Source organism: Corvus moneduloides, chromosome 3 (genome assembly GCF_009650955.1).
Source record: "Corvus moneduloides isolate bCorMon1 chromosome 3, bCorMon1.pri, whole genome shotgun sequence".
Lineage (NCBI taxonomy): Eukaryota > Metazoa > Chordata > Aves > Passeriformes > Corvidae > Corvus > Corvus moneduloides.
The window spans coordinates 53529720-53554598 of NC_045478.1; the positions used below are offsets into that span (position 1 = coordinate 53529720).

The following is a 24879-nucleotide window of genomic DNA, read 5'->3' on the forward strand; positions in this document are numbered from 1 at the left end:
TTATCTAGCAAAGTTGTTTTCCAGGAACTTTGCAGCAGTGTTTAGTTTGTCTCCCAAGGATGTGGTAACAATATTGGATAAATCCAAATTCAACATTTGTGGTTTCTGTTGGACTTCCAAAACATTTATTATATCATGAATTTCTATTCAAAAGATTTGAGATTTCAGACATTCTGTAAAGAAAATGTTATTACAGGTGTTGACAAAACATAATATTTTCTCTTCTTTTTTAACTAAATAATAGTTTTTAAAGATTCTAATTTCATTCAGACATGAAAGATAATAAAGCTTTATTACCTAAAATGATTTATCTTATTTAAAAAAAAGACAGGAATATCAAGTCTTTTTTCATTGCATGTATTCGAACATCCCATTTTCTCAACATTATCCACAAAGTCAGAACAGAGAATTTGGTTTTCATTTGTTGACTTTCCTTGCACATGAATACACACTAGCAGTTGTTTCTAAATATAAAAAATAATCCCTTTGTCAGACCTGAGCAAAATAGGAAGGCTTTAGGATGGTGCTACAAGGAGATGACAAAGAGACAATGAATTGAGAACAGGTTCAAGGCTTTATAAGGAAGACATTTCAGCATCCTACAGGTGGCTTCTGAAGCTGCCTTGTGCTAACTGAAAATGAGGCTGTGCACATAACCTATCTGGGAAAATTTGGTTATCAAAATTAGGTTATGTCTTTTTGAAAAACTATATTCTGAAATCCCTTCTTATTTGTTTTACAGTATGTACATTTCAACAGCCTGGCTGATTTTAGGTGAGATTGATCAATCAATCAATCAGCATCCTTTTAAAGGACATAACCAAAACTGTAAAATAAAGTGCTTGTTTGCTTCATCTATGTATTCTGTGCTCTTATGGTCCTCATGTCTTTCAGCAGCATCGGTCTGTAGATCTCCTCCAAGGTTTCCATGTAGTCTAAATAATCACTCACTCGAAATCCATGGAGTGCTTCCTCCTGCACAAATACACATAGAAAGCACTTAATAGCTAGACCAAAAAAATGTACAACTCAAATGTATGAATTCCAAGCTTCTAAAGATGGCTCATTTTGTTCTGATTGTCACTGCCTGGCTGTTTAAAATAGATTTTATTATGTTTTATTAGAAATACAGATTTGGCAATATCTGCTTCCAGACAGTTTTTTTTCTAATTACACACTTGGTATCAGAGAATTTTATTTCATGGGAACATTGTTTACCTCATTTTTGGAGAATATTTCATTGAAGATTTTTAAGAAAAATAAAGAAATTTTTGAGAAGGGAAAGCCAGGTACTAAAATATTTTTTTGAAAGAAGATTTCTACACCAGCACATGACATAAGTTTATTAGTGTGGCGGAAAACAGTAGATGTATATCCTCAATGATAGAGGAAGATCTTCATGACGTGCTTAAACAAAACCAGAATAAACTGTTCTGCACCACTGCAAGCAAATAATTCTTACTAATTCCAAAACACAGAGTAAAAGAAAGTGCCCTCAGGAAAAAGAAACTAACAGATAATGTTCCTTCTCATGGCTACTATATTAGAGGGATAAGGAGGATGCAGCACAGAACACAGGATCCTGAAGAACAGTTAGGTAAAAAGGGTTAATTTGTTGCTGTTGTGTCCTCATCATCTACTAATCAGTATTAGCACTGCTGGGAGGATGTGCTGCAAAAAACTCTCTGGAGCCAGACAGTCTCTGTGGACACAAGTTGTACCTCTGGTGTATTAACTATGAATCTCTGCTAAAAAGAATTCTCCTGAGAATGTCTACTCAGGCTTGGAAAACAGCACTTTGGCATCTGAACAGGAATTCAAAATAGTCTTTATATTTCTTCTCCTCTACGTAGAAGCAAAGCAAAAGTAAGATTTTACCTTCCAAGTTGCTCCTCATGCACTGTGAGAAGGCTATGGTGGAATATAATATATATATCTGGAATTGAATGGCATGTAGTGACAGGACAAGGGGGAATGGCTTCAAACTCAAAGAGGGTAGGTTTAGGTGAGGTATGAGGAAGAACTTTACTGTGAGGATGGTGAGGTACTGAAAAGAAGTTGTGGATGCCCCATCCCTGGAAGTGTTCAAGGCCAGGTTTGGTGGGACTATGAGCAACCTGGTGCAGTGGAAGATGGATTGGAAATAGATGATGTTTAAGGTTCCTTCCAATCCAAACCATTCTACAATTCAATTTTTTTTTTTTTTTAATTTCCATTAATTAAGGTTATCAAAAGCAGCAGTACAAGTTAAGTATGCTCCTTTTTCTTCTGCAGTTGTCACTCAATAAATTGCAGACATTCCAGTACTGCATTAATTTACATTTTTTTCTCATTAATTAACATCTTTTTCTCATTAATTTAACAGTACCATACCAAATCTTTAGTCTGTTTATACTGCATGTGGCAACAACAAAATTCTCTCTCCTGTAATTTACATATACCATCCAATAATGCCATCAAGATGCAGTTTTTAAGCCACCTTGTCCAAAACAAAACAATACATGCATTAGACTGTGTACCAAACATTTTCAAGCAAACTGAGTGGGCTGAGATATTTTTCATATTTAAGAATATGTAAGTTGGATGCAAACCAGTCAGAAAACTATTATTCTTAGGACAGACTAAGATGCAGATATCTAGTTCTCAAAAGAATTTTGACAGGTGAAAAAAGATTAGAGAAAAAGACAAAAATGTCTCTTTGAAGAAGAGTAAGATACTGTATCTATTTATGAATGCAGCTATAGCTAAGCACTACCCTGCAAAAACCCCAAACCCAAACATAATTTCTACTAGGGAAAGAATATGAAATCGCGAGGCTGGTTGTATAGTAACTGGCATCTCTTCAAAATACCAGCTCACTCAGCTTTGTGCCACATCTCTACAAGCTTCTGCAAGAGACCACTGTGCAAACCCACCTTTCTGGAGAGCACCTCATTCAATGAGACTGAGCCCACATATAGAGAACTGAATCTAATGATCTCATGACTTAATGTGGCTATTTTCTTTGCTCATGAAGGGAACTGCTCAGTGCAAAATGCAGGAAAGCTATTCTCTGGAAAATACTACACACAATTTCCTGCCAGGAAGCAAGTAAAATTAAAGTATTATTTCACTCACTTGAAATCAATAAGTGAAATTCAGTCAGAGTGTCAGATTAAGTAACGTATATATCCTCAGTATTCAGAGCTTTGCTTCTCCCCAGCAGTTGAAAAAAATAAGAAAGCAACCCTTACTTTAAGAAAAACCTGAAGGTCTCGGGCTTCTGTGTGCTTCAGGATGTCTTGCTGTAGGTGTCTGAACACAGAAATACACATATATATTTGATAATCGGGACCAAGGAAAATGCATATGGCAATGTAGTGACAGATCTCACTCCAGTCCATGTAATTCCAGAAACACTGAGTTATCCATTGCAGACAGATCTAGATGAGAATGAAATTATATATAATTAAATCATTCTATACATTCCGTCACAATTGATCAGCTTTTCTATACTACAGAGCCTTTTCCCTGTAACATTACCCTAGCTGTGAAAATAAAAGCTATAAAGCACACCATTTTTAAAAGCACAGCCTTTGAATAGAATCCTAGTGAGTTTGACTAAACATAACACCCTGTATCCGTGCATCTCACTTATATGAGTATGTTCCAGCACCTCCTGACATTGAGACTCAAAAGTCCAATGAAAGCAAAGGTGATTTTTTTCAAGATTTTGTTTTAAATGTGGCCTAAAGGGTAATGACAGTGATGAAGGCATATTCAGTGTGGGTTTTCCTTTCAATTAAAGTAGTTCTCTGCATTATAAATGAATGTCAGGCCCTTCCCTAAGACACGTTTCCATTTAATGAAGTGCGTATGAACACAGTGACTCCTCTTCTCTGTTCTAAATTACAATGTATTAAGATGTATAATGCACATTTCATTTGGTTCTAGACCACAAATCTTCAGCTAATCAGTCCTTGAAGTGTTCAAAAATATGCAGCAGAATTACCAAGATTCTAATTAGATGACAACAACCGTAGTCTGGCAGTAAATCTGTTTTGAGGTATTTATTGATGCACACAATCAAATACATCAGAACTGTTTCCACAGTTCAGAGTTTGTTTTTAATGCTGCAGTAGAACTGCAAAATCACACAGAAGATACAGTGGCACCATGAGTGGCATTTCAGTAACTTGTTAAATAAATGAAAAAATCCTTGTTAGCAGTTTGGAACAGTATCTAGTCTATTACTGAGTGCACACAATTTAAAAAGCATATAGTGCAACTTGTACAAGAATAGCTGAAGGAGTGAGTGTCCCCATGTGTTTTCCCCATTCCCAAACAGGAATCTTACTGTAAGTACCTTATTCCTATGCTGAGATAATTTCCTTCATCTCCCACTCTTCTCTCCTCAAAGACCAAACCCGAAGCTGACTACTTTAAGCAATACCACATTGACATCAGCCCCCATTAAGAAGTCACTTTAGCTGCAAATCTCACAGCAAAAAGGAATTTTGAAGGCAAAAGATGAAAAATATTTTTCTTGTCTTGGCCCAGCAATATGCTTTCTCACTCTGGCGAGATGCCCTTTGCATTGGCAATCTAACTCACTGCATGGAGCTCTTTACCCTTCTTCATGATAGCAATCTTTACAAACAACGCTTCATCCATAGCTTTCCATACGACCAAAGAATTGTTTTAAGTAGGCAAAATGAAAGCTGGAATTATAGATAATTATTCTTCTGTAGTAACACCTACTTAATATGAAAGAATACCTGATTGTAATAGTTATGGTAGCTCATATAAAATTAATTTCACTCTAATATCACAGGAACAGCTTTCTATTATATAACTACTGCAAATTACTAATTTCCCTCCTATTTCCCTCCATTTCTTAGATAATTATTCCAGGGAATAAAATACTCTGTTTAGTTTTAATGCTAAATCTGAGGATTTAGTATATATTATTTTTAGCAAATTTTCTGCATGAACATGTAATAAATCAGCTCCAGTACACTGGTGTTATTCTGTGAGTCAGCTGCTTTCTATTTTCAGATGCTCTACGTCACTATGTGCTCATATCTGTTACCCTCAGTTTTAAAACCACCACACAAGTGCTGTTTAGAAAAAGTGCCCAGTAGTTCCTCAGTGTTCTTGATTTTGTAGATTTAAGTCAACAGGTTGATGATACTTTAATACACTTTGATCAGTTACCTGGGATGGAGTGAAACCAGACATGTGGAAAGCTGAACAGACAAGGGGCAACTCAGCTTTCAGCAACATTTCAACATGGTGAGCACTGCAAAAATAGACTGGATGGATGCCGTATTCCAGTGTTGTAACAGGCAGGTGCATCTGGTTAACAACAATATCATCATCAACAACAAAATTGAGGAACATGATTACAGACTACAGAAATGTGCTATTTAGTAATGCCTTGCTGAGAGCAATATATAAAAACACACACTTTTGCATGTAAGGTAAGTCATTCTGATTATTTTAGAGACAGGAAACAGGATAAACAAAATAGGTTGTACTTCCATGAAGAAAAACATGTAGGTAACTAAAGAAAAGTTTTAATAAATATATCCTGTTTGTTTCTATGCATTAGCAGTCTAGCTTCTTATTGCATATAGGCTTTAACTGTCAAAGCAGGGATGGAGAAACTGTTGCTATATATTAAAGAAGAGAAGAGAAGAGAAGAGAAGAGAAGAGAAGAGAAGAGAAGAGAAGAGAAGAGAAGAGAAGAGAAGAGAAGAGAAAAAAAGACTGAAAAGACTGATTTCTGTTGGATTTTTTTTCCCCATTTAGTGGTGGTGTGGAACTTCCATCACATTTGAAGTTGTTTTCTGTGTGCAGGTATCTTTGTAGTATGTGTGGAACGCGTGAGTGAAATTCCACTTTGTGCAGCAAAAGGAGCAGAGGTTTTATCACTACAGAAGATTCTGGATATCAATGCCAGTTAATGAATCCTTGGCACCAGTAGTTTTTCAGCACTCGCACAATGGAGCAAATTTCAGCACAAATTTCACTATGCTGTAACAACCTCAGGCCAGACTCAGTGCTGAATGGACCGATACCATCATCACTTCTGGTGACAAAATAGATCACTTGGTAATTACTACAGAAGCCTGCATGCAGAAGTACAGAATCTAATCTGTGCTTCCTATACCCCAGAGTTCTCTGGTAGAGACTACAGTTTAGGGTTTATGTTCAAAACATTCAAGACAACATGACAACGTACAAAGGGTTTTATTTTAAACACCCACAATGAAAGATAGAAATGATGTTTCCTATATTACAACCTCAATGCAGAATACTTACAATTTAAAATTGTCAATCATAAAGTATTTGTGCAGTAATATTTTTAAAATTTACTAAATACACTCTAATGTATTAAGTAAATTTCAAAGCTTTTACAAAAAAAAAATATCAAATGGATGAACTTGCTCTCTACTGAACTCTAATAATTAAAAAAAGGTCATTCAGGAGTATCACAGCCTTCACACAGAATTTAATTCCACTAACAAAGCTTGTTTTACTGCCAGCTTTAAAATTCATTACCATAATCTTCACTATCAGTCCATCTGCTACTTCTCTCCTTTTAAACAAAAATTTGAGCAAATGTCATATCTACATTTTTCCAAGTGAGTTTTTCAGAGCCATGTATTTAGTTAGGGGGCCTTAAGGAAAATTTAATGCATTAGAAAAAAAAAAAGAAAAAACAAAACTAAGGAAATTAATAAAGTCTCATTTGTAAACTTTCAAAGTAGCCTTTCAGAAAGAATCAGAACTTATTCTTACAGATAAATGCAGCCTTGGTAGCCAGAGAAATGCTGAAACAAGAAGACGTGAAAATTGTTGAAGAAACATCACGGTCTTCTCCCGGTCCCCTGACATCATAAGGAAGATGGAAGATGCAAACCAGTCATAGCCAGCATAGTGCTCCTGCAAGCAGCCTGAATGGGAAAGTTAAGGAACTTGGACAGAGATCTCCTCCTCACTCTCCTGCAGCAACCACAACTTTCCTCCGTCCCAGGCCCATGCAGACAGAGCCAGGTGCTGGGCTGTTAGACATGGCCTAGGGGAACAGAGCTGCACAGAAGGCAGCATCAAGGCACAGCTGTCTCTCAAACGGAACTAAGAGAAACAATTTAAGCTGTTTTCCCCATATACTAATTTTTTTCAGTCTGTAAGTACTCAAACTAAACCAATAAAAGAAAACAAACAGCAAGTAAATGCAAAAAAACAAAACCTGCACCAAAACAAGCGTGCTTATAAAGTGCAAGAAAGGAGAATTGTGGGGAAGAAAACAGTTGTTAAAATTATTGGAAAAAAAACAAAGTAAAAGAAATGAGTAAAAAAAAAGTAAAAGCCTTAAAAATGAGATTAAGCACATTCTGACTAATAGACCTGTAGTATAATTTAATAGTGGTATGCAAATGTAACAGAAACAAACATAGCAAAGCTTGTTGGAAAGCTATTATCTGCTTTAGTTTTTTCTTTACAAGAAGTTCCACAGTAGATCTAAAAGAGTCAAGAGTCTGAGCACTCCTGTTGATCAGACTACATCCACTTATCACTCTTACCACTACATGGGCAGTATCATTAGCAGTGCTGGTATTGTGGGAGTACCACAAATACTCATTAATGTTCAAAGGTACATTGCTGCAGGCTCTTTCTCACATTCAAAGATGTGATCCCACTCCAAAACAGTTGATGACAAAAATTAATGAGATTTGCATTTCTAAGAAAGTATAGGAACAAAAGGGTGAACATTTTCTTGAGTGCATGGAGTACGCATTGAACTTAATAAAATTTCAAAGTAAAAGTGCTGCTTTTAAAAACCTTTTTCTTTCTGTAAGTATTATGCACCTACACCTCTATTAAAAGTGAAAACCAAGAGTTCAAATTCCACTGAAATTTTTAGGCTACATAATTTATAAGATCAGGAAAGGATACAAAGTGAAGATACCACAGTTCTTTGCTGTTGTTTCAGAAACTCCTCACAATTCATTAACACAAAGCACAGCCCATTTTCAGCATCTTCTTTTAGCAAGTTTAAATATTTTCCATATCTATTTCAAAAAGTTAAAAAACAAAACTGTTCAAAGATTAAATATTTTTTTAATTTCTAAAAAGGAAGAACTCATAGTTAATAAGCCCATAGAAGTTAAGCTGTCATAACATTCTTCATCACTAAAACTATGCTGTAGGTATACCCATAAATGATTAAATAAAACCTTCTATGCTCTACCTAGAAAGGATACACAGCAAACATCTGCTGCTCATTGCTACAAATCCTCACCCAAATTCCCTTTAGTTCAGTTTTAGAGACTGTGGTGGGGAGGAGCAAATACTCTAACACACGACTCAGTTTCTTCACATACAATATTTAGAATGTGACATAAGTATATTGTACGTGTAATTATTATAATCAGAATTCAAACATTAATGCTAAAGATAGCAATCTGTGGAAGTACAGACATCTTAGCTTTTCCTTCGTCACAGCTCTGCAAATTACCAGCCAAATGAAATGTTTAAATGGCACATAACTAAGCTTAGCTAAACAGAACCATTTAGAGAAGTAATGCGAGGGAAAAAACCTCACATAATTCAGGATAATGCCATTTTATGGTAAATCTTACTAGCATGTTACAGTTAGTCTTTACAAAAATAGAGGATAATAACATACATAAACTGTAAAGATAATTAAATTATGTACTAATACCTTTTTCAATTCCAATTAGAATTCATTTTCCTAAAGTTTATCTTAGATTTAAATGGTATAAAGCAATGAGTTGATGGATTAAGTATCATTAAAGTCATTCCATGAAAATCAAACAAATCCTAGAAATACTCTAGGGAAATATTTTAATACCACGTACCTGACTGTCATTTCAACACCAAGCTTCTGCACAGATGAAAGGTTTTCTTTCTTCACATCTGCATCCATGGCTAAAACAAAAGAAAATAAATTAAATAAAGTATCACAAGAAATATGATTTGAACTGAATACTAATGTAAAGCTCCTTCTGTGTATGCATACCAATTTTGGAGAATTGTTTCCTATTCAAAATTAGTTTGATAGTGTTCGGAAAGGATACATAAAGAACCTGCATTCTTCATATATTTTTTAAATGAAAATCACCCTCTTTATAAGGAAATCTTTATGGTTAGTATGGTTATCATGATGGTTATCATTACATTTACAGCAAGTTATATCTATTTCAGCCCCATATCTTAGCAGAACTTTATCCTTTCTGGCCTAGAAATCAGACAAGGCAGCATATTCTGATGCACCTTTTTCCATTCCAGAAGCCTTAAACTCACCTAGCAGTAATTCTAACTTTTTAAACAAAAATTCTATTTTGATATGAAATGAATCACAGAAAATTTTATAACTGATGGATTTAAAAAATCCTGTACTTCTATGCATTTTTTTCACACAGTAAAATATACTCCATTTTCTGCAGTTGTTTGAAGTAAAAATCCAAGATCGAAAAATTAATAAACAATATTTTAAAGCAACCACTGCTGCAGCATTTCCTTAAAATTTTAAATTCTAAATTATATTTTAAATGGGCATGTTCCCTATCAGGTACATGTATCACCTAAGATAACTATACCGCAGAAAAAAAATTCAGTCTAATAATATTATGAGTTACAAAGCTGAGGGAATAAACCTTTAATCTACTTCTTCGAAAGTGCTACTTAAAAACCAGCAAGAAATGAAACAAATGAAAGCCCCTAATAACTGACAATATTTGTTAAAAATGTAAGTAATAGATCTGGCAGCAGAAGTTAAAGTATATTCATGTAAATGATAAATGTAAAAATCTAATTAAGCAGATCACACAGTAACTTTGTATGTATTTTTTCTATATCCTCAGATGGACAGAGAAATCAAACCGAAGGATTCCCTAGCGATTCATGTAGGTAAACACTCTGTGTTCCTGGCACAAAAGTAGGGACTAAGGTATTAAAGATGAAATAGTTACAAGTTCAGGGAGGAAAGGCCTCAAAGGGAAAAAAAAAATTAAACTAGTGACCTGAAGGATATCAGAATTCTCTAGGAACTGATTTACAATTTTAAAAAATTCTTAGCACCTCAATGGGCAGCGCTTTTCAAAATGTTCTGTAGCATTCAGGAGCACAAAAAGAGACTCCCATAAGGCATGATTTCCAAAGGCAACTATGTATTATTATTAAACTCAGTCCATAGCTGTGAACACTCCAGAGTAAGTTAACTGCCATGCACAGTCCTGTGGTATTCTTTCTGATCAGCCTAGACTTCAATCAACTTTGCAATTTATATGAAAGATTGCTTTCTTACTCATTTTTCCTCTTACCATGACAAAGCATTTATGTGTTTAAGTCAGAAAATGGGCCACATCCGAAATGACAGGATGACAAGCTGAAACAGCTTTACAGCATATTTCATGCAACTTGTATGGTCTTTGGATAATATATAATTTATTTCCCTGTTTAAAGTGCTGCTACGGCAAAGAAACCACTGGCTTCCCTTTTGTCTTAAGTGAAGAAGATTACTAAAGCTGTCAACTCACATTATTGGTTTAGCTCTTCCTGGTGCCCAGGCCAAATGTTTTTATGTCTATATAAATAATCTTTGGAATATGCTAACAGATGCTAAATTTTAACTTCAGTGATGGTAAGAAATTTTAGGTTTCTTTCTATGGATGAAAAAGATTTTTGATTCAAAGAAAATATGTAAGTAAAAATTCTGCAAACAGCTGAAAATCCCATAACAGCCAGAGCCACCTGCATAATTCCCACAGATGCTTCAAAATACTTAAAAGTAGATAGGTATTTTTGCTATCAGATTTCTAGTCCATGGCTTTGTCCATATAAACTGAAATTGTGGAACTCATAATTTTTTGCCTATGATTTATTATTTTTCTTAACAAAACAGCAGGTTTTCACTTACTCTTCAACAGGTACCTAAACACTGACACTGTCCATTGGCAGATACCCAAGCAGTCAATATTAATTTTTACATTTTGCCAGTAACTATCCTTACTCATTCTGATGTTCTTACAAAAATTTTCTATTTTAAATATTACTTGGACTTGGGGCAGAGCAAAAATTACGAGTTTCTCTCCAGATTCTGTTCTGTCATTTTGCTACTATTTCTTGATGATGTCACCTCCTTCACCAGGCTACTCATTTAGAATACTTCTGACAGTCTGAACCTCATATTCATTGTTAGAATTGTCTATAAAAAAATCTTTTTTCAAAGAAAGGTATTACTTTTGCTGGATTTGAACAGGAAATGGAGATAATGTAAACAAGATCCAAGAGTAATTGCTGGAGAATGATGCTGGCTTCTCAAAGCTAGGTAATCTCATTTGCAATTCCACCTTGACTCTTGAAAGTATCTGTCATCAGTACTCTTGTCATAACAGTACAAGACTAAAATATTCATATCTAGATCTTTGTTATGTAATGGTCATCACAAATACTCAAGTAATTTCTGGCAACAGCTTCATTAAGAATGAACTACATTTTCAGTCCAGTTACCTAAACTGGCAATGGGTAAAATGCTTCCTGCTAACAGCTTATTTAAAATGCAGGACAGTTGGAAGAAATGCATTTATCAAATGATGCAGAAAGAATGGAAGAATGCCCTTCCTTCTCCTTCCCTTTCAGCCCAATTTGAGGTTGCAATCCTGTATTTCTCGTTTGCTGCTCCTTCTGAAGGTATACTGATACCTTCCCACTGGGTTTTTAAAATTTCTCAGTTTGTTACCCAACCCACCTGACCCTTCAAAAGATTAAGAGCTCATTAAATGGTAGAAAGCTCCTATGAGATTTTGTTCAGTCAGAGAACTAAGCTTCATCTAGGAGAAGGAATGCACCATGACATTTGAGTTTTATGGCCAAGACCTGAAATCCCTGAGGTTCTGTCCCTTTGGCAGTAAACAGCAGAGCTGTTTCAGAGACAAAGTCCAGTGGAAACCAAAGATTTGACTGCAAGGTCATCTGAAAAAGCAGAACTACCAAAAAAACCTGCTGATCACAAAATATTGCAGCATTCCCAAGTTTGGGGAGTCTGCAACTCATGGTGGAGATCAAGAAGCACAGACACTAATATATTAGAGAACTTTACATGTAGAATTTCTCTGATAAATGGGTTTGTCGAAACCTTGAGAAAAACTAAGAGAGTTCCACAAAGTGTTTCTGTTGCACTGAACTGGAATTTGCTAACAGAAAGAGCAAGAGGCTATTTTAGGAACTTCATATCTCTAATATATAATGCATGGTATTTTACTACTACAGCAAATTTCAGTTTCTTGCCATTTTATTACCTATTACAGCTAGGTACCAATGATTTGATTTTCAATGTTTTGGGGTTTATAAAAGAGAAAGAAAAAATAAAAGCAAACTCGAAAGTATTAATTCTAGGAAAGGGGACAGACAGAGATCATTAACATATAATACACAGATTCAGTCATCTGAATACACATCACAGCAGTATCATTGCTGCTGGCAGAAAGTAAACTTCATGTAAGATTTGTGTTACTGTTTATAATTGAACATTATAACTGCATAGTGTTTTATCAGATATTTTTTCCTTCTCTCTTATCTTGAAAATGGTAACAACACAATCTAATTTAATTTTTCCATATTGGCAAGTTTTATAAGAGACTGAAATCCTGAGGGGTTCCACAGCAGATGGATGACTTTGTTATTCTAATTACAACTAGCTACAGGTTTACAAAGCTGTCATTTTTTTAAGATAATCAAATTCTCATTTCAAGAAACATGATAAATGCTGAATGTCTATGTGCTGTACTGAATCCACTTTCATGAAAAATGTGACTTTTCTTCATTGAAATTAAACAACTATTGGAAACTGGTTTTCAGTTCCTCAGACCCAAATTTAAGAGAATTGTGGACACACGCAACTGCCAAGTTCATGTTTGGTTTACTTAGATGTGGAGCTAGAAAGATGTTACCTTCTAACAACTCATTAGCTTTATCTCATACAGAAAAATGTCTCCACAGTAACTAGTTTTAGGATTTAGGTTAGATGGCTCTAACAGGAGTATATGAAAAAGATACTGTGAAATAACGGCATTCAATAATTCTCCTTGAAGAAATTGCAACGCTTCATAAAGACTACCAGAAAACCGTGGGAAATATACAGAAACCTGACCAATCATTATTCAGTCAGTGAGAAATCTAATTTTAAACAAAGATGGTCTGACAAAGATTTGAGTGTGTTTTGTTGTCCCTTTGGTACAAACATAGGAAGGCCACACTGTTTATTTAAAGAACCTGAAATGAGCACAAATTTAGCTATATGACCAATTCTTAATCACGCCCTTTTACTGTTTCAGTGTAGAAGATGATCACAGATTCAATTTTAGAGCCAGACTTTTGCTTCATGTCAATCAGCATGAATTTATTGGCCTAAACTAACTTCCCTGGTAAACCCTTATTGCTACATCCGTCTGAAAAAGGTGCTTTGAAGTTTTAATAACTATTTTCCTATAAAAGTTAAAAGAAACCTTTGATGACACGTGCTGTTTGCCTGAGCAACACTTTCCTGGGCTGGAGACCTCTTCAAAAAAAGTCTTTGATAATGGTGTTGCTGACAGGGAAAGAATTCAGTAAGACACCACCAGTCCTTTGCCTACCTCTTACCACTAGATTACTGATTATCCCTGAGAAAACTTCTTACTCTCCCATTTCCAAGCTTGTCTTCATTAAAGCACATAAAATATCAAAAGCATTTGCACATGAGAACTGTTCATCAGACAACCCTTTAAATGTAGGAGCCTTTATCCAATAACTGAACAGGCAAACCTACCCAGAATTAATTTCCAATAGTGCCTTTATAAGACCAAAAAAAAACCCCTCATTCAGAAAATATAAAAAGAAATATCATCATTAAAAGAAAATCTGTAATGCTGAAGAAAACCAAGAACTGAGGTTTTTACTATGTTATCTTTGTTTCTGTATCTATTCTTTGGGATTTTTCATTCTAAATAATTAATTGAATGTATGCAAATGTCACAGAATTTTCAAACTTGGTCTTTCTTCAAAGTTGACAATAAATTTTAGATAAGTAATGCAGTGTTGTTGCCACCTCCATCTAATCAGTGGTTCATGATGAAATCAATTAAATAGAAGATCTAGGTTCAACCTTCCTGAATATGTTTTAAATCCCAGCTTTGACCAAAAGGTTGAGAAGAGTGGATTAAAATGAATGTACCTGATGACTAAGTGAACATTGAATACTGCTTCTCTTTAGAGATCTTTCACATTAGATGGAAGCACTTAGCTATCATGATTAAGGAAGAGCAGGATTGCTGTCTTTGGTGGGCAAGGCATCCATTTGGAGGATGCACGGTCAGATATTCGTTCTTCCTCTAGTTAGTTTTTGCCTTTTGAGCTTTTAAAGGAACTATCATAATTATTATTTGAATTAGGAAGTCTCAGAAATATGTAATTAGCAAGCCTTATAAATACATGGAATTATTTTATTGCTTATTAGGCCTCATGAGAAGTTGAAAAGTAATGCAGGACAACACAAAACGCTTTCAGTATCTTTTAAAAAAAATAAAATTGTGATAGAAGTAACTCTCCCATCAGCGACTCTCTTCATAAAGCAAAGAGACAGATACTCAAATGAAGTTAAGGATATTCTGTTTGCAAGCTTTTGGAAGCTAAATGCCACTACATAAAAAGAAAGACAGCCTCTAAAATTACTAAAGGGGTTTTATGCTTTGAAGCTTCAAAGGCAAGCCCCAAGTCTCCAAGGATACTATATTTGCATCCTATGAATGGGAGAGTAAAATATCAGTATAAATAACAGACTCTTCCCAAAGTAGGCTTGATTCTCCACAGTTAGTAACAGAATAAGTACTCTAAATGGCTGAACTACAGCCTGAGAGAAGAGTCCTGGATAAACAGCGAAGAATGGAAGTGCAATTTCCAGCAGATATTAACATTGCTTCTAAATTTTCTAATTTTATCAGTGTTTCAAAGTATTAAAACAGATTACTTTACACTCAGAATAAATCAACTTTATCATTCATCCTTTATTCTTGGCTGTAAGCACCACATCTGTACAAAACTAACACTCAGATTACTCTGACAGCAATAACAGTTTTTAATACATATCCTTTAATACAATATAAAATGTATACCTTTGTGGGGCTTTCAAAAGGGGAGCAATGATTGCTTACACCATCTTAAATATTTATGCCATCAGCTTTGCAAATCATATTATAATAGGTGTCAACTAATACTCTGAATCATACCCTCACCTGTTCTGCATCTCCATCTTTCCATTATACACATAGAAATGTGAAAGCCCATCACTAACAATTATCTGTTCTGTTCACTCGAGCACATCACCTTCTGCTCCCAAGTCAGGTATTTCCCACCAGTGAAGTATTGAATTTCTGAGCTCTTAAAGAACATTTTAAACAACCTCCAAAATTATACAGATACATTTAGAAGAAAAACAATTTAAATATGAAGAGGCTGCATGGCAATAAGTTATTAGGAGACTGACCTTTATAGCTTCCTGTGCTGAAATAACAATCCATTCGGCTTTCAGAAAGATGTGACACGAACTTTTCAATTAATTCTGCCAAGACTGCAAGAAGTAAAAATCCATTAAAACATTAGAGACAATGAACAAAATGTGGAACTACGTCACCTAACTAAATGACAATATATGGGAAAGTAAAGCTATTTAAATTCCTCCATATTTATTCATGTTTTTATGAGGGAACAACTCAAAACCTGCACTGCACTTTTACATTCCTAACACCATTCCTAACTTAAATTAAATTTTAATAGCTTTATTGAGAATATATTCAGTGTAAACGGAAAGAGAATCTCATATTATCTTTATATCTTCCAAGGATTACTTCAGGATTTGTTGCATGGTTTCAATAAGAAATTAAAATTAACTATAATTAAACTATAATATCTTACCACATTTGTCTGTGTATGGAGACAGGAAAGGAAAAAAAACCCACAAGCCACAAAACCAACCAACCAATCAACCACGAACCCCAAATAAATCCAACAACCAACACAGAACAAAAAACTGACACCATCCCAAAATTATGCTAACAAAAGCACATGAAGTTTAAGGACTGTTTTCAAAAAAACTCAATATAAAACCACCTCTGCCATCACAGGATAAAAATTACTCATTTAGATTTATGCAATAAGAGTATTTTATTTGGGAAATTCTGTATTTAATGATGACCATTATGTTCTTCTTCAGTTTTTCTTCCTGCTGTGGAACTTTGAGCCTGCAGATACTGCATAGGTAAGTCCGATGCTGACATCTGTTTACTACAGAGAAAAGCTTATCTCCCATCTTGATAGGATTTAGTCAGGAAGTTGGCAAGAACTCTCAGTGACAAATTATTATCCAAACTGTCCTTGATTCTTCAATTCTGCAAGTTTGAGGCTATGGCAACCGAACACATGACACCATACAAGTTTAAACAAAGCTTACAAAGAAGCCTTTACACAAACTGCATGGAGGAGGCCTGTATGAGGTAAGCCATATTAAGAATTTAAGATAGCAACAATGAACATATTTTTATAAGTAAATGCTATCCTAAAACAGCCGCTGTTGTCTTGATAAACAGGATATAAAGCATACAGATGTGCATACTGATACTTCTTTTCATAAGAAGGCAAAGCGAGGGAGCATATTTAGAGAGTAACAACTGCTGCTACCCATAAGATTTCCTGTTTAAAGACCATGTTACCATTTTCTTGGCAGCACCTCCATTTAATAGCAATGAAGCTTCAGCTCCTGCTCCCCCATTCTTGCATATAACTCCATGCATCCACTGTGCAGGTGGGTTTGCTGGTTTTAAACTGAATAGTTCACAGAATCATAGAATGGCCTGGCTTGTAAGGGACCATAAGGAATACCCAGTCCCACTACACTGTTTAAGTGGACAGTGGCAGGAGCAGCTGCAGCAGCACAGGTGAGGCGGAGCAGCAACGCATCCTGGAGGTAGCAATGGAGAAAGCCAGAAAACTCTTGAGCTAGCCATGCTGACAGGAAAACTAACACAAGCAGTTGAAGAGCTGAGCAAGCTCTTTCAGGAATGAGGAGGAGGAGAAAGAGAAAACCACAGACTGATGCTTGTTATGCCAGAAAAACAATGAAGAAAAAGATATAATAAAGACAATTAACTCTTCTTCTAATTATTTTAAGCTAACATACTGACATTAAATCATGGGGGTTTTTGTCTTGATTACTTGTCTAAAACATTTACAGAAATTAATTTACACTGAATAAGTCCAAAAAAGTTTTTAAAAAGTTGATTTTTGGTAATGCTAAAGAAGTTTCACTACAATAGCTAAACATGAATTTACAGGTAGAGTTCCAGCTCCAACAGTAACAAACTTAATTTTGAGTTGCAAAGGACTATTAAATTAAAACTAAAAACCTATATGTGTAATTTATAATCTGATGGACTCATAGTAAAAAGAGACTGCTAATTAAATATAACATAGCTACCTTTAAACATGGTTAATAAAACACATGGGGCTAGAAAAATCAATTTACTGTACAGAAGAGTGACAATTTATTCTATTTTGAAGAATAAAAATACTCACTATCTTCACTAATATGTTTAGTGGAATTTTGCCCACAAACAATATAAGAAATATTTGTGTAAAATGAGCAAATGTGTATATTCCTGAAATTGTAGATTGCAAAAAGCAGAAATCAGACTTAAAATTTTTAAATAGCTATATATTTACTGTATGACTATTAGTATGGCAATTACTGAAATACGCCATACTAGAATAATAAATGGGAACTATGTTAAGATTGAAATATTCCATAATTCAGAAAATTTGAAACTAAGTTGGACATTGTACATTTCTTCCCTTTGTGTCATAAGACATCCACATGCTTGACCTAGCAGGTGAATACTTCTGTTCAGTGCTTGAGTTAATAGAATGACAGCTCAACTGCTAAGCAATATTTTGAAACTCAAACACTAAATTGATTTCAACCATTTGAAGGTATTTATCTAAGTACCTATCAGGATCTTTGAAAAGATTTTAATGAAGTTTGAGAGAGGAAGACAAACAAGAATTTATCAAAACACATGTGGTTAATTCATAAATAGAGGGTTTTCACAGGATGGTCTTTTCCAAAGGAATGTCCATGTGAAATGACAAGTAGAAAGTTTTTGTCTTTTAATACTAAATCATTTAGCTGCCATTTGGACACTACTGGTTCAGTGATTTAACTGGAAAACTAGACAAAAGACATTTAGGCAGGTTCATTGTGAAGTACAGTCAGTATTGCTGTAAAGGCACAAATTTTCAGGTAAAGTTGTTGTGGCCTACCAACACAGTGAAAATGTTGATTTTCGTAAATTATGGTAGCTTGGCTGTATTAGCACTGAAGTTTTTAAGAGTCTGGCAATCATCTCATGCAAATTTAACTCATACACACAAAATAAATAGACTTTTTATTTAGGTGTGTGTAATTATATACAAAATAAATGGAAGCGTTTTTAAATTTCTTAAATTACTGCAGTATGCTCGCAGAACACCTACATTCCTGCAGGATTTTCTTTTTCTTTGAAGCAGTAGTTTACAAAAGGAAGGTAACTGAAATAGCTTCAAAACTGCATAAGAACATTGCTTGAAAAAAAGCATGTGGTTAAAACTGTTTTAATAGGTAACAACCACGAGCACTAACCTAATTGCTACTCTGAAAGTTTTAAGCCAAAAAGGTCAAAAAATGTAAAAAGCATCAGATTTTTTTTAGATCCTCTAACATAACTAGTGCTACTGGATCATATTCTATGATCCAGCTGTTTCAGAGGAGTTTAAAAGAAAATACAAAGAACTCTTTTAACAGCAGTTCTGCTCTCAGGCACAGGGTGTGACTCTTGGAGATGGTGCTGTGCAGGGCCAGGAGTTGGACTCAATGATCCTTGATGCTTCCTTCCAACTCAGCTGATTCTGTGATTCTGTGACTTCTGTTAGAGGTTAGAAATTCAAGAGTGAAAATCTTGGGCAAATTAGTTTTTTGTAAGAGTAGTGTCAGAAATTTTCAACTCCATCAACCATACTTCAGTTTAATAAGTATATGAAAAACAGAGTTAGCAATTCTATTCTTGATGGCAACAACAAGGAGGACTTTCAATTATTGTACATTAAAATGACAAGTGAACAACCTACATTTTCTCTGAAAAGAGGAAAACAAGATAAAAATTCTGACAGTGCTTCCATTAGAGAAGAACATTGCATGTCATATCAATATACAAGTATTTTCTTCAAAAAACAGCCCCTCAAATCCAAACCAAATGTCCTAATCTTTACACACTTGCACACACATTCCTGTGCACTCACACTGCTTACAGTGGCTCCAAACTGGTTTGGGGACAGAAGAAAGAGTTTCTGATCTGCAATTGTTCTTTCTGCATAACATAAAGACCCACTGTTCCACTCGAATTCTGACACAAGCTTCCTTGGAAAATCAAGGACATGAAAAGGTAAACATCTATTTTGAATTATTCTAAAAACTACTTTTGCAAATACAGTATCAGCATTTTGTTATCCTGAACTGAAAACACTACTACAGCACGCAACAGTCATGGGATCTTTATCCTATGGGAAAAGTTCTGCAGTTAATTTCAAATTTTTGAAGCAATTACTAAAGGCTGCAGCACACATATATCACAAACAATGACACTACTTCAAAGGCTCATTGTGTTTTTTGTCAACATGTTTTGATAGAGCTATGTCAGATGATGCAGAGCTCACAAAATATTAAAGGATTCCAAAACACTGTATTGACTGTAACCATTCTGCTTCCATCAAACATTTCACTCGTAAAAACTGAAGAAAATTCCTATGTTTTATGGTAAGGTCTCACATGCCATTTCAAGAGCTGCTATCTTTTCTTTTCTTGGTTGATTGGTTTTTATAAAGAAAAAACAAATTAGAGGTAAATTAATAAGCCCTAAAGAATACTGGCGATCTAAATCCAGATCCTCAGGGAGAAAGGTGATGGAAAATCTGAAAGACCCTATGGAACAAATAATTTTAGATGAGTTTACTATCCCTACCCATATCACATATGGATATAAAGCTTGAGAAGAACTAACAGGATTTGGGGACTGAATATCTCATGAAAGGAAGAATGTGAGCATATAACTGATATGATCTCTGCAACACCCTTAATTTATTTTACTTTGGGTTTAAAGTCTCCTAAAAGGGGAGAGGAAGAAGGGTATTGAATCTGCCCAGAAGTCAGCTGCTGATACAACATTAACTGCAAACAGATGAAAAAGGAAGTTTATGGAATGGAAAACAACAGAAATACCTTCTTCCATACCTGAAGGACAAAAGGAGGAGATAATTGAAAAAGGCATGGCTAAAATAATCAAGATGAGATTCTGGTTCAAGAGAAAAAAAAACCCAAGACCAAAAGCCATCTCTCAGTCACGTGAATTATTTGAACATGCACTATACTAAGCCTAGATTCACACAGACTAATAATTTTTTACATAAATCTAAACTATTGCTCAGCAGACTGGACTCGCCTGCTTCTTTTCCTGACAAAGCCTAGATGCCAGTACACAGAAAGCTCTTACCTAGATGTACTAAAGACACTTCAGGGAGACCACAAGTACTGTAAAGAGTAATCCAAAAGAAGCCAAGACTTAACCTGACCAAAGGCTCTCCCTATGGTTCTCTAGCTGATAAGTGACCCAAAGACAACAACCAGCTATACACCTAAACATCCACGAATCCATGGCACCTGTACGGAAGGAATGACTGCAAGAATGTCTTTGTCATAGCTTATTGTGCCTAGAACAACAGACTGTAGAAGCTGGTTGTCTACAATATGTTTCGTTTTTAGGCAACAAGATAAAATCCCAAACTTTCAGTCCTGATGCATTAAAAGACATGCAAGGCTAAGGAAGGTTTTACGTCCTTTTAGCAGTTCAATAAAGCCTTTCAAAACTGGATCTTGATGTTTGAGCACAGAAATTACTTAAAAGCTACAGTCAGAGGTGATGCTTTAGCAGAGAAAACACCAGTCTAAGGACAATCCCAAAAGCAATGCATTACCAGAGCATTTAGCACAAAAGTATTGACCAAGTTGATGTGAGAGTAATCAACATGGGAAGGGTGAATTAGAGATATTGATACCGTTCATTTTGCTCAATAATTTTTTGATGGAGTTCAGGCAGGTTCTATAGATTCAGCATCTGGTAATCCTGACACCACATCACAGAATATTTTTAACAAATCAATACACATTACACTATACAGTCCTTTAATCTAATGTTGTCTTTGCTCATTATGTTCTGGTTCAACTCCTGTTAATGTCAGTCCCCCTTAGAATGGGCCCAGTACAGAAAGCACAAGTGTGCATCTTTGTTCCGTAAACCTTGGAGACTGCTCCATCTGTAACTATAGAGAAACCTTTGATTTCTAGGCACCTGGACTGAAGCCTCTCCTCTGAAATCTGGGAGAGTTTTGCATGCTGCAAAAGATACACAGCAGCATAGCTGTTTCTCATAAAGCAGATTCAATGAACACGATGTTGTCTCAAACCACAGAGGTGCAGATATTTTGCTGCTTCTGAAATATCTCCAAGCAGATACAGAACATCTGAAGAGCTTTGCAACTGCCAGTTGTATTAAGTGCTTATTTAAATAATATAAAGGGAAACCTTGGGCACCTGTAAGCAACAAATTAGACTACATACTGACCATCTGACCATAATCAGAATTCCTATGGGAATGGAAGCCAATTTCTGAGAACACCTCCCTTCTTTATGGCTCCACAAACTTATATGATGTCACAAGGGAATTATTATGTCTGACTTCTGATGATTTATGTCATATGGATGATAAGTGTTTTTGCTTTCGCTGCTTTTGTTTTTTAACTATAGCCATGCTCCTGCATGATCACACTGTTCATTAGAAAATGCATATGAAAATGAGGAAGAACCTGAATGAGCGGGTTCATTGATGTTTAGTATGGCTTAATTCTGATATTTCTTACTGAAATTGCCCATTAGTACAATTTCCCAACCCATATTAACTCATTCGCCAATCACTGAGAAACATCTGTTTTCTTTCAGGCTTTCTTTTACATTTTCTCAGTATCTCAATAATGGACCCTTTAGAGATCTGGAACAAAGACTTGTATTTGAGCCCTCTTGCTCTGTCAAATTTCACTGACAACATAGAGGGATAACAGGCATAAAGAGAAACACAGGACATAGAAGCATAACCTTGTTTTCTTAGGAAAATCCCATTGAAATAGTTTTCATAATCAACACAAAATTACTGACTACTTGTACAGATAATGTACTTCTCAATGAAAGTAAGAAGAAGAGTTGCTTACTAGTGGTCTTTTGCCCGCTTTCTTTGTTAAACTTATTAAGTCATACTCACTTGATCCACTGAGACTATCTGGACTGCTTTTCATGACTTTGCAGAACTCTTTTCTACAAATTTCTGCCCACCCGGTTGGTTTGTCTGGACTTTTTAAGAGTGTTAAGAGCTTGTCAAGATCTTTATCTAGAAGAAATGAAAAATTAGTGTTATTCTGTAATGATCATACAATGACAGAATAGTTTTGAGTTGAAAGGGACTTTAAAGATCACATAGTTCCAACCCCATTGCAACATGTATTTTTGGCAGACCTCATAAGTAAAGACTACATAAATATGCCTTTTCCCAAGACAATTAAACTGGAGAAGCAGTCCTAAAGCTGATGACATTCTGCTTTATACAAAACAGAAATATTCATTCTACTTACTGATGGGGTTTCGTGCTTATTTTGGCTGGGGTAGAATTAATTTTCTTCATAGTGGCTGGTATGGGGCTATGTTTTGGATTTGTGCTGAACACGAGAGTTGATGATCTAGAGATGTTCTTGTTACTGCTGAGTAGTGCTTATACAGATCTGGCATTTTCTGCTTTCATACTGCTACCCTGGCAAGGAGGCTGAGGGTACAAGGGAAATTGGGAGAAGATACAGCTGGGACAGGTGACCCAAACTGACCAAAGGGATATTTTACACCATATGATATGCTCAGTATATAAAGTGGAGAAGAAAGAGGAAAGGGAGGAACATTCTGAGTGATGTTGACATGATGAGTTGACATTGTGGTGTTCAGTCAAAGGTTGGACCTTAGGATTTTAGCTTTTACATTTTTCATATATTTGGAATTCTGAAATTCTTTAGTGTATAACTATAAAATCCAAATATAGTGTTAGCTACTGTTCTCCCATTTTAGTCAGACAAAACAATTCCTCTCTAGGCCTGAAACTCAAGGACACCTTACTGTCGCAGGCCCCAAGAAATGTAAACAATAGTGAGTTGGGGGAGAGCAGACTTGGGGTAAATGACTTCATTACCTGAAGCTGTAATTGGAAGATTAACCTCCGATATACAAATGGACCAAACTCATAAAAGTATGAAAACCCATGACCCTGTCATCCATTTTGTGTGTCGTCCAGCCTAGGTGGGCTTCGTCTGCCCTACTGTACCTGAAGGCCCTCCAATAAATATAACTGCTTTTTATTCTCTCAACTTTGTCTAGCCTCTGTTTTTAGGTAGTCCCAACAAGGCATCACAATGATATCTAAGGTCTTTTCAAACCTTATTGATTTTCTGATTGCATTTGTCTCTCTAAGTAACCATTACAGGTGATGGGGCCCTGCTCTCCTGCAGATGGCTGAACACCTGCCTGCCACCAGGATGCAGTGAATTAATTCCTTGTTTTGCATTGTCTGTGTGCATGGCTTTTGCTTTTCTATCACAGAATCATGTGGAGTTGGAAGGGACCCATAAGGATCATCGAGTCCAACTCCTGGCCCTACGCAGGGCACCCCAAGAGTCACACCATGTGCCTGAGAGTGTTGTCCAAATGCTTCTCGAACTCATAAAGGCTTGTTGCTATGACCACTTCCCTGGGAAGCCTGTACCAGTACCCAACCACCCTCTAGATGAATAGTATTTTCCTGATATCTAATCTAAACCTCCCCTGACTCAGCTGCTTACCATTTCCTCAAGTCCTCTGTCATTGGTCACGAGAGTGAAGATTGGTGCCTGCCCCTCCACTTCCACTCGTGAGGATGTTGAAGACCACAGTGAGGTCTCCCCTCAGTCTCCCCTTCTCCAGGCTGAACAAACCAAGTGACCTCATCCACCCCACATAAGGCTTCCCCTTCAGACTTTCACCATTCTCGCTGCCCTCCTTTGGACACTCTCTAATAGCTTAATGTCTTTTTTATGTTGTGGTGCCCAAAACTGCCCCAAGGACTTGAGGTGAGGTCACCCCAGTGCAGAGCAGAGCAGGACAATCCCATCTGTGCCCAGCTGACAATGCTGTGCCTGATGCCCCCCAGGACACAGCTGGCCCTCCTGGCTGCCAGGGCACTTGACAACTACCAGGTAACTTGGTTCCCAGAGTACTTGATGCTGCTATGAAATACTTTCTGGCCATCTTGAGGGGAAAAATAAAGATGGTACCTGAGAGAAGGCAAATGCACATGCATTCTCTCCAGCTGTGTACAACCCTTCTGCTGTTGGACCATGCAGTTCCCATCATATGAAAGGATTGCAACCTACAGTACTACTAAGTAGTCACTAAGGCAATGAACATTTTTCATACCTTGCAAGATCTCCTTTGTTCTGTTTCTACATTTTGGACACTATAGAAATGAATGCTGCCATGAAAGGTGACTTCTCATTAAAGTGTCAACAATTGTTTGAGCCAGTCTATGGCTATCTAGAATATTTGCTGTTACTTTTACTTCATTATAGCATTTGTATTTCAAAACACTATTTTCAAACGATCTTACTCTTTTAAGTGATTAGCATATT

At 35.9% G+C, this 24879-nt stretch overlaps 1 protein-coding gene across 5 annotated transcripts in view; it reads right to left on the minus strand.

Annotated features, from left to right (window-relative positions):
* Positions 1-273: 273 nt before the first annotated feature.
* TBC1D32 (TBC1 domain family member 32) overlaps positions 274-24879 on the minus strand; it is a 71179-nt gene continuing 46573 nt past the window's right edge. For 4 of the 5 annotated variants that reach the window (XM_032101576.1, XM_032101579.1, XM_032101578.1 and 1 more), the window contains exons 27-34: positions 22440-22565; positions 15533-15616; positions 8871-8940; positions 7945-8060; positions 6787-6941; positions 5197-5337; positions 3234-3422; positions 274-975 (exon numbers count right to left, since the gene is read on the minus strand). In XM_032101576.1, the coding sequence (XP_031957467.1) occupies positions 856-975; positions 3234-3422; positions 5197-5337; positions 6787-6941; positions 7945-8060; positions 8871-8940; positions 15533-15616; positions 22440-22565 (1001 nt within the window). In that variant the 3' untranslated portion in view covers positions 274-855. The remainder of the gene's footprint in view (positions 976-3233; positions 3423-5196; positions 5338-6786; positions 6942-7944; positions 8061-8870; positions 8941-15532; positions 15617-22439; positions 22566-24879) is intronic. The other variant, XM_032101580.1, reaches the window with a different exon arrangement.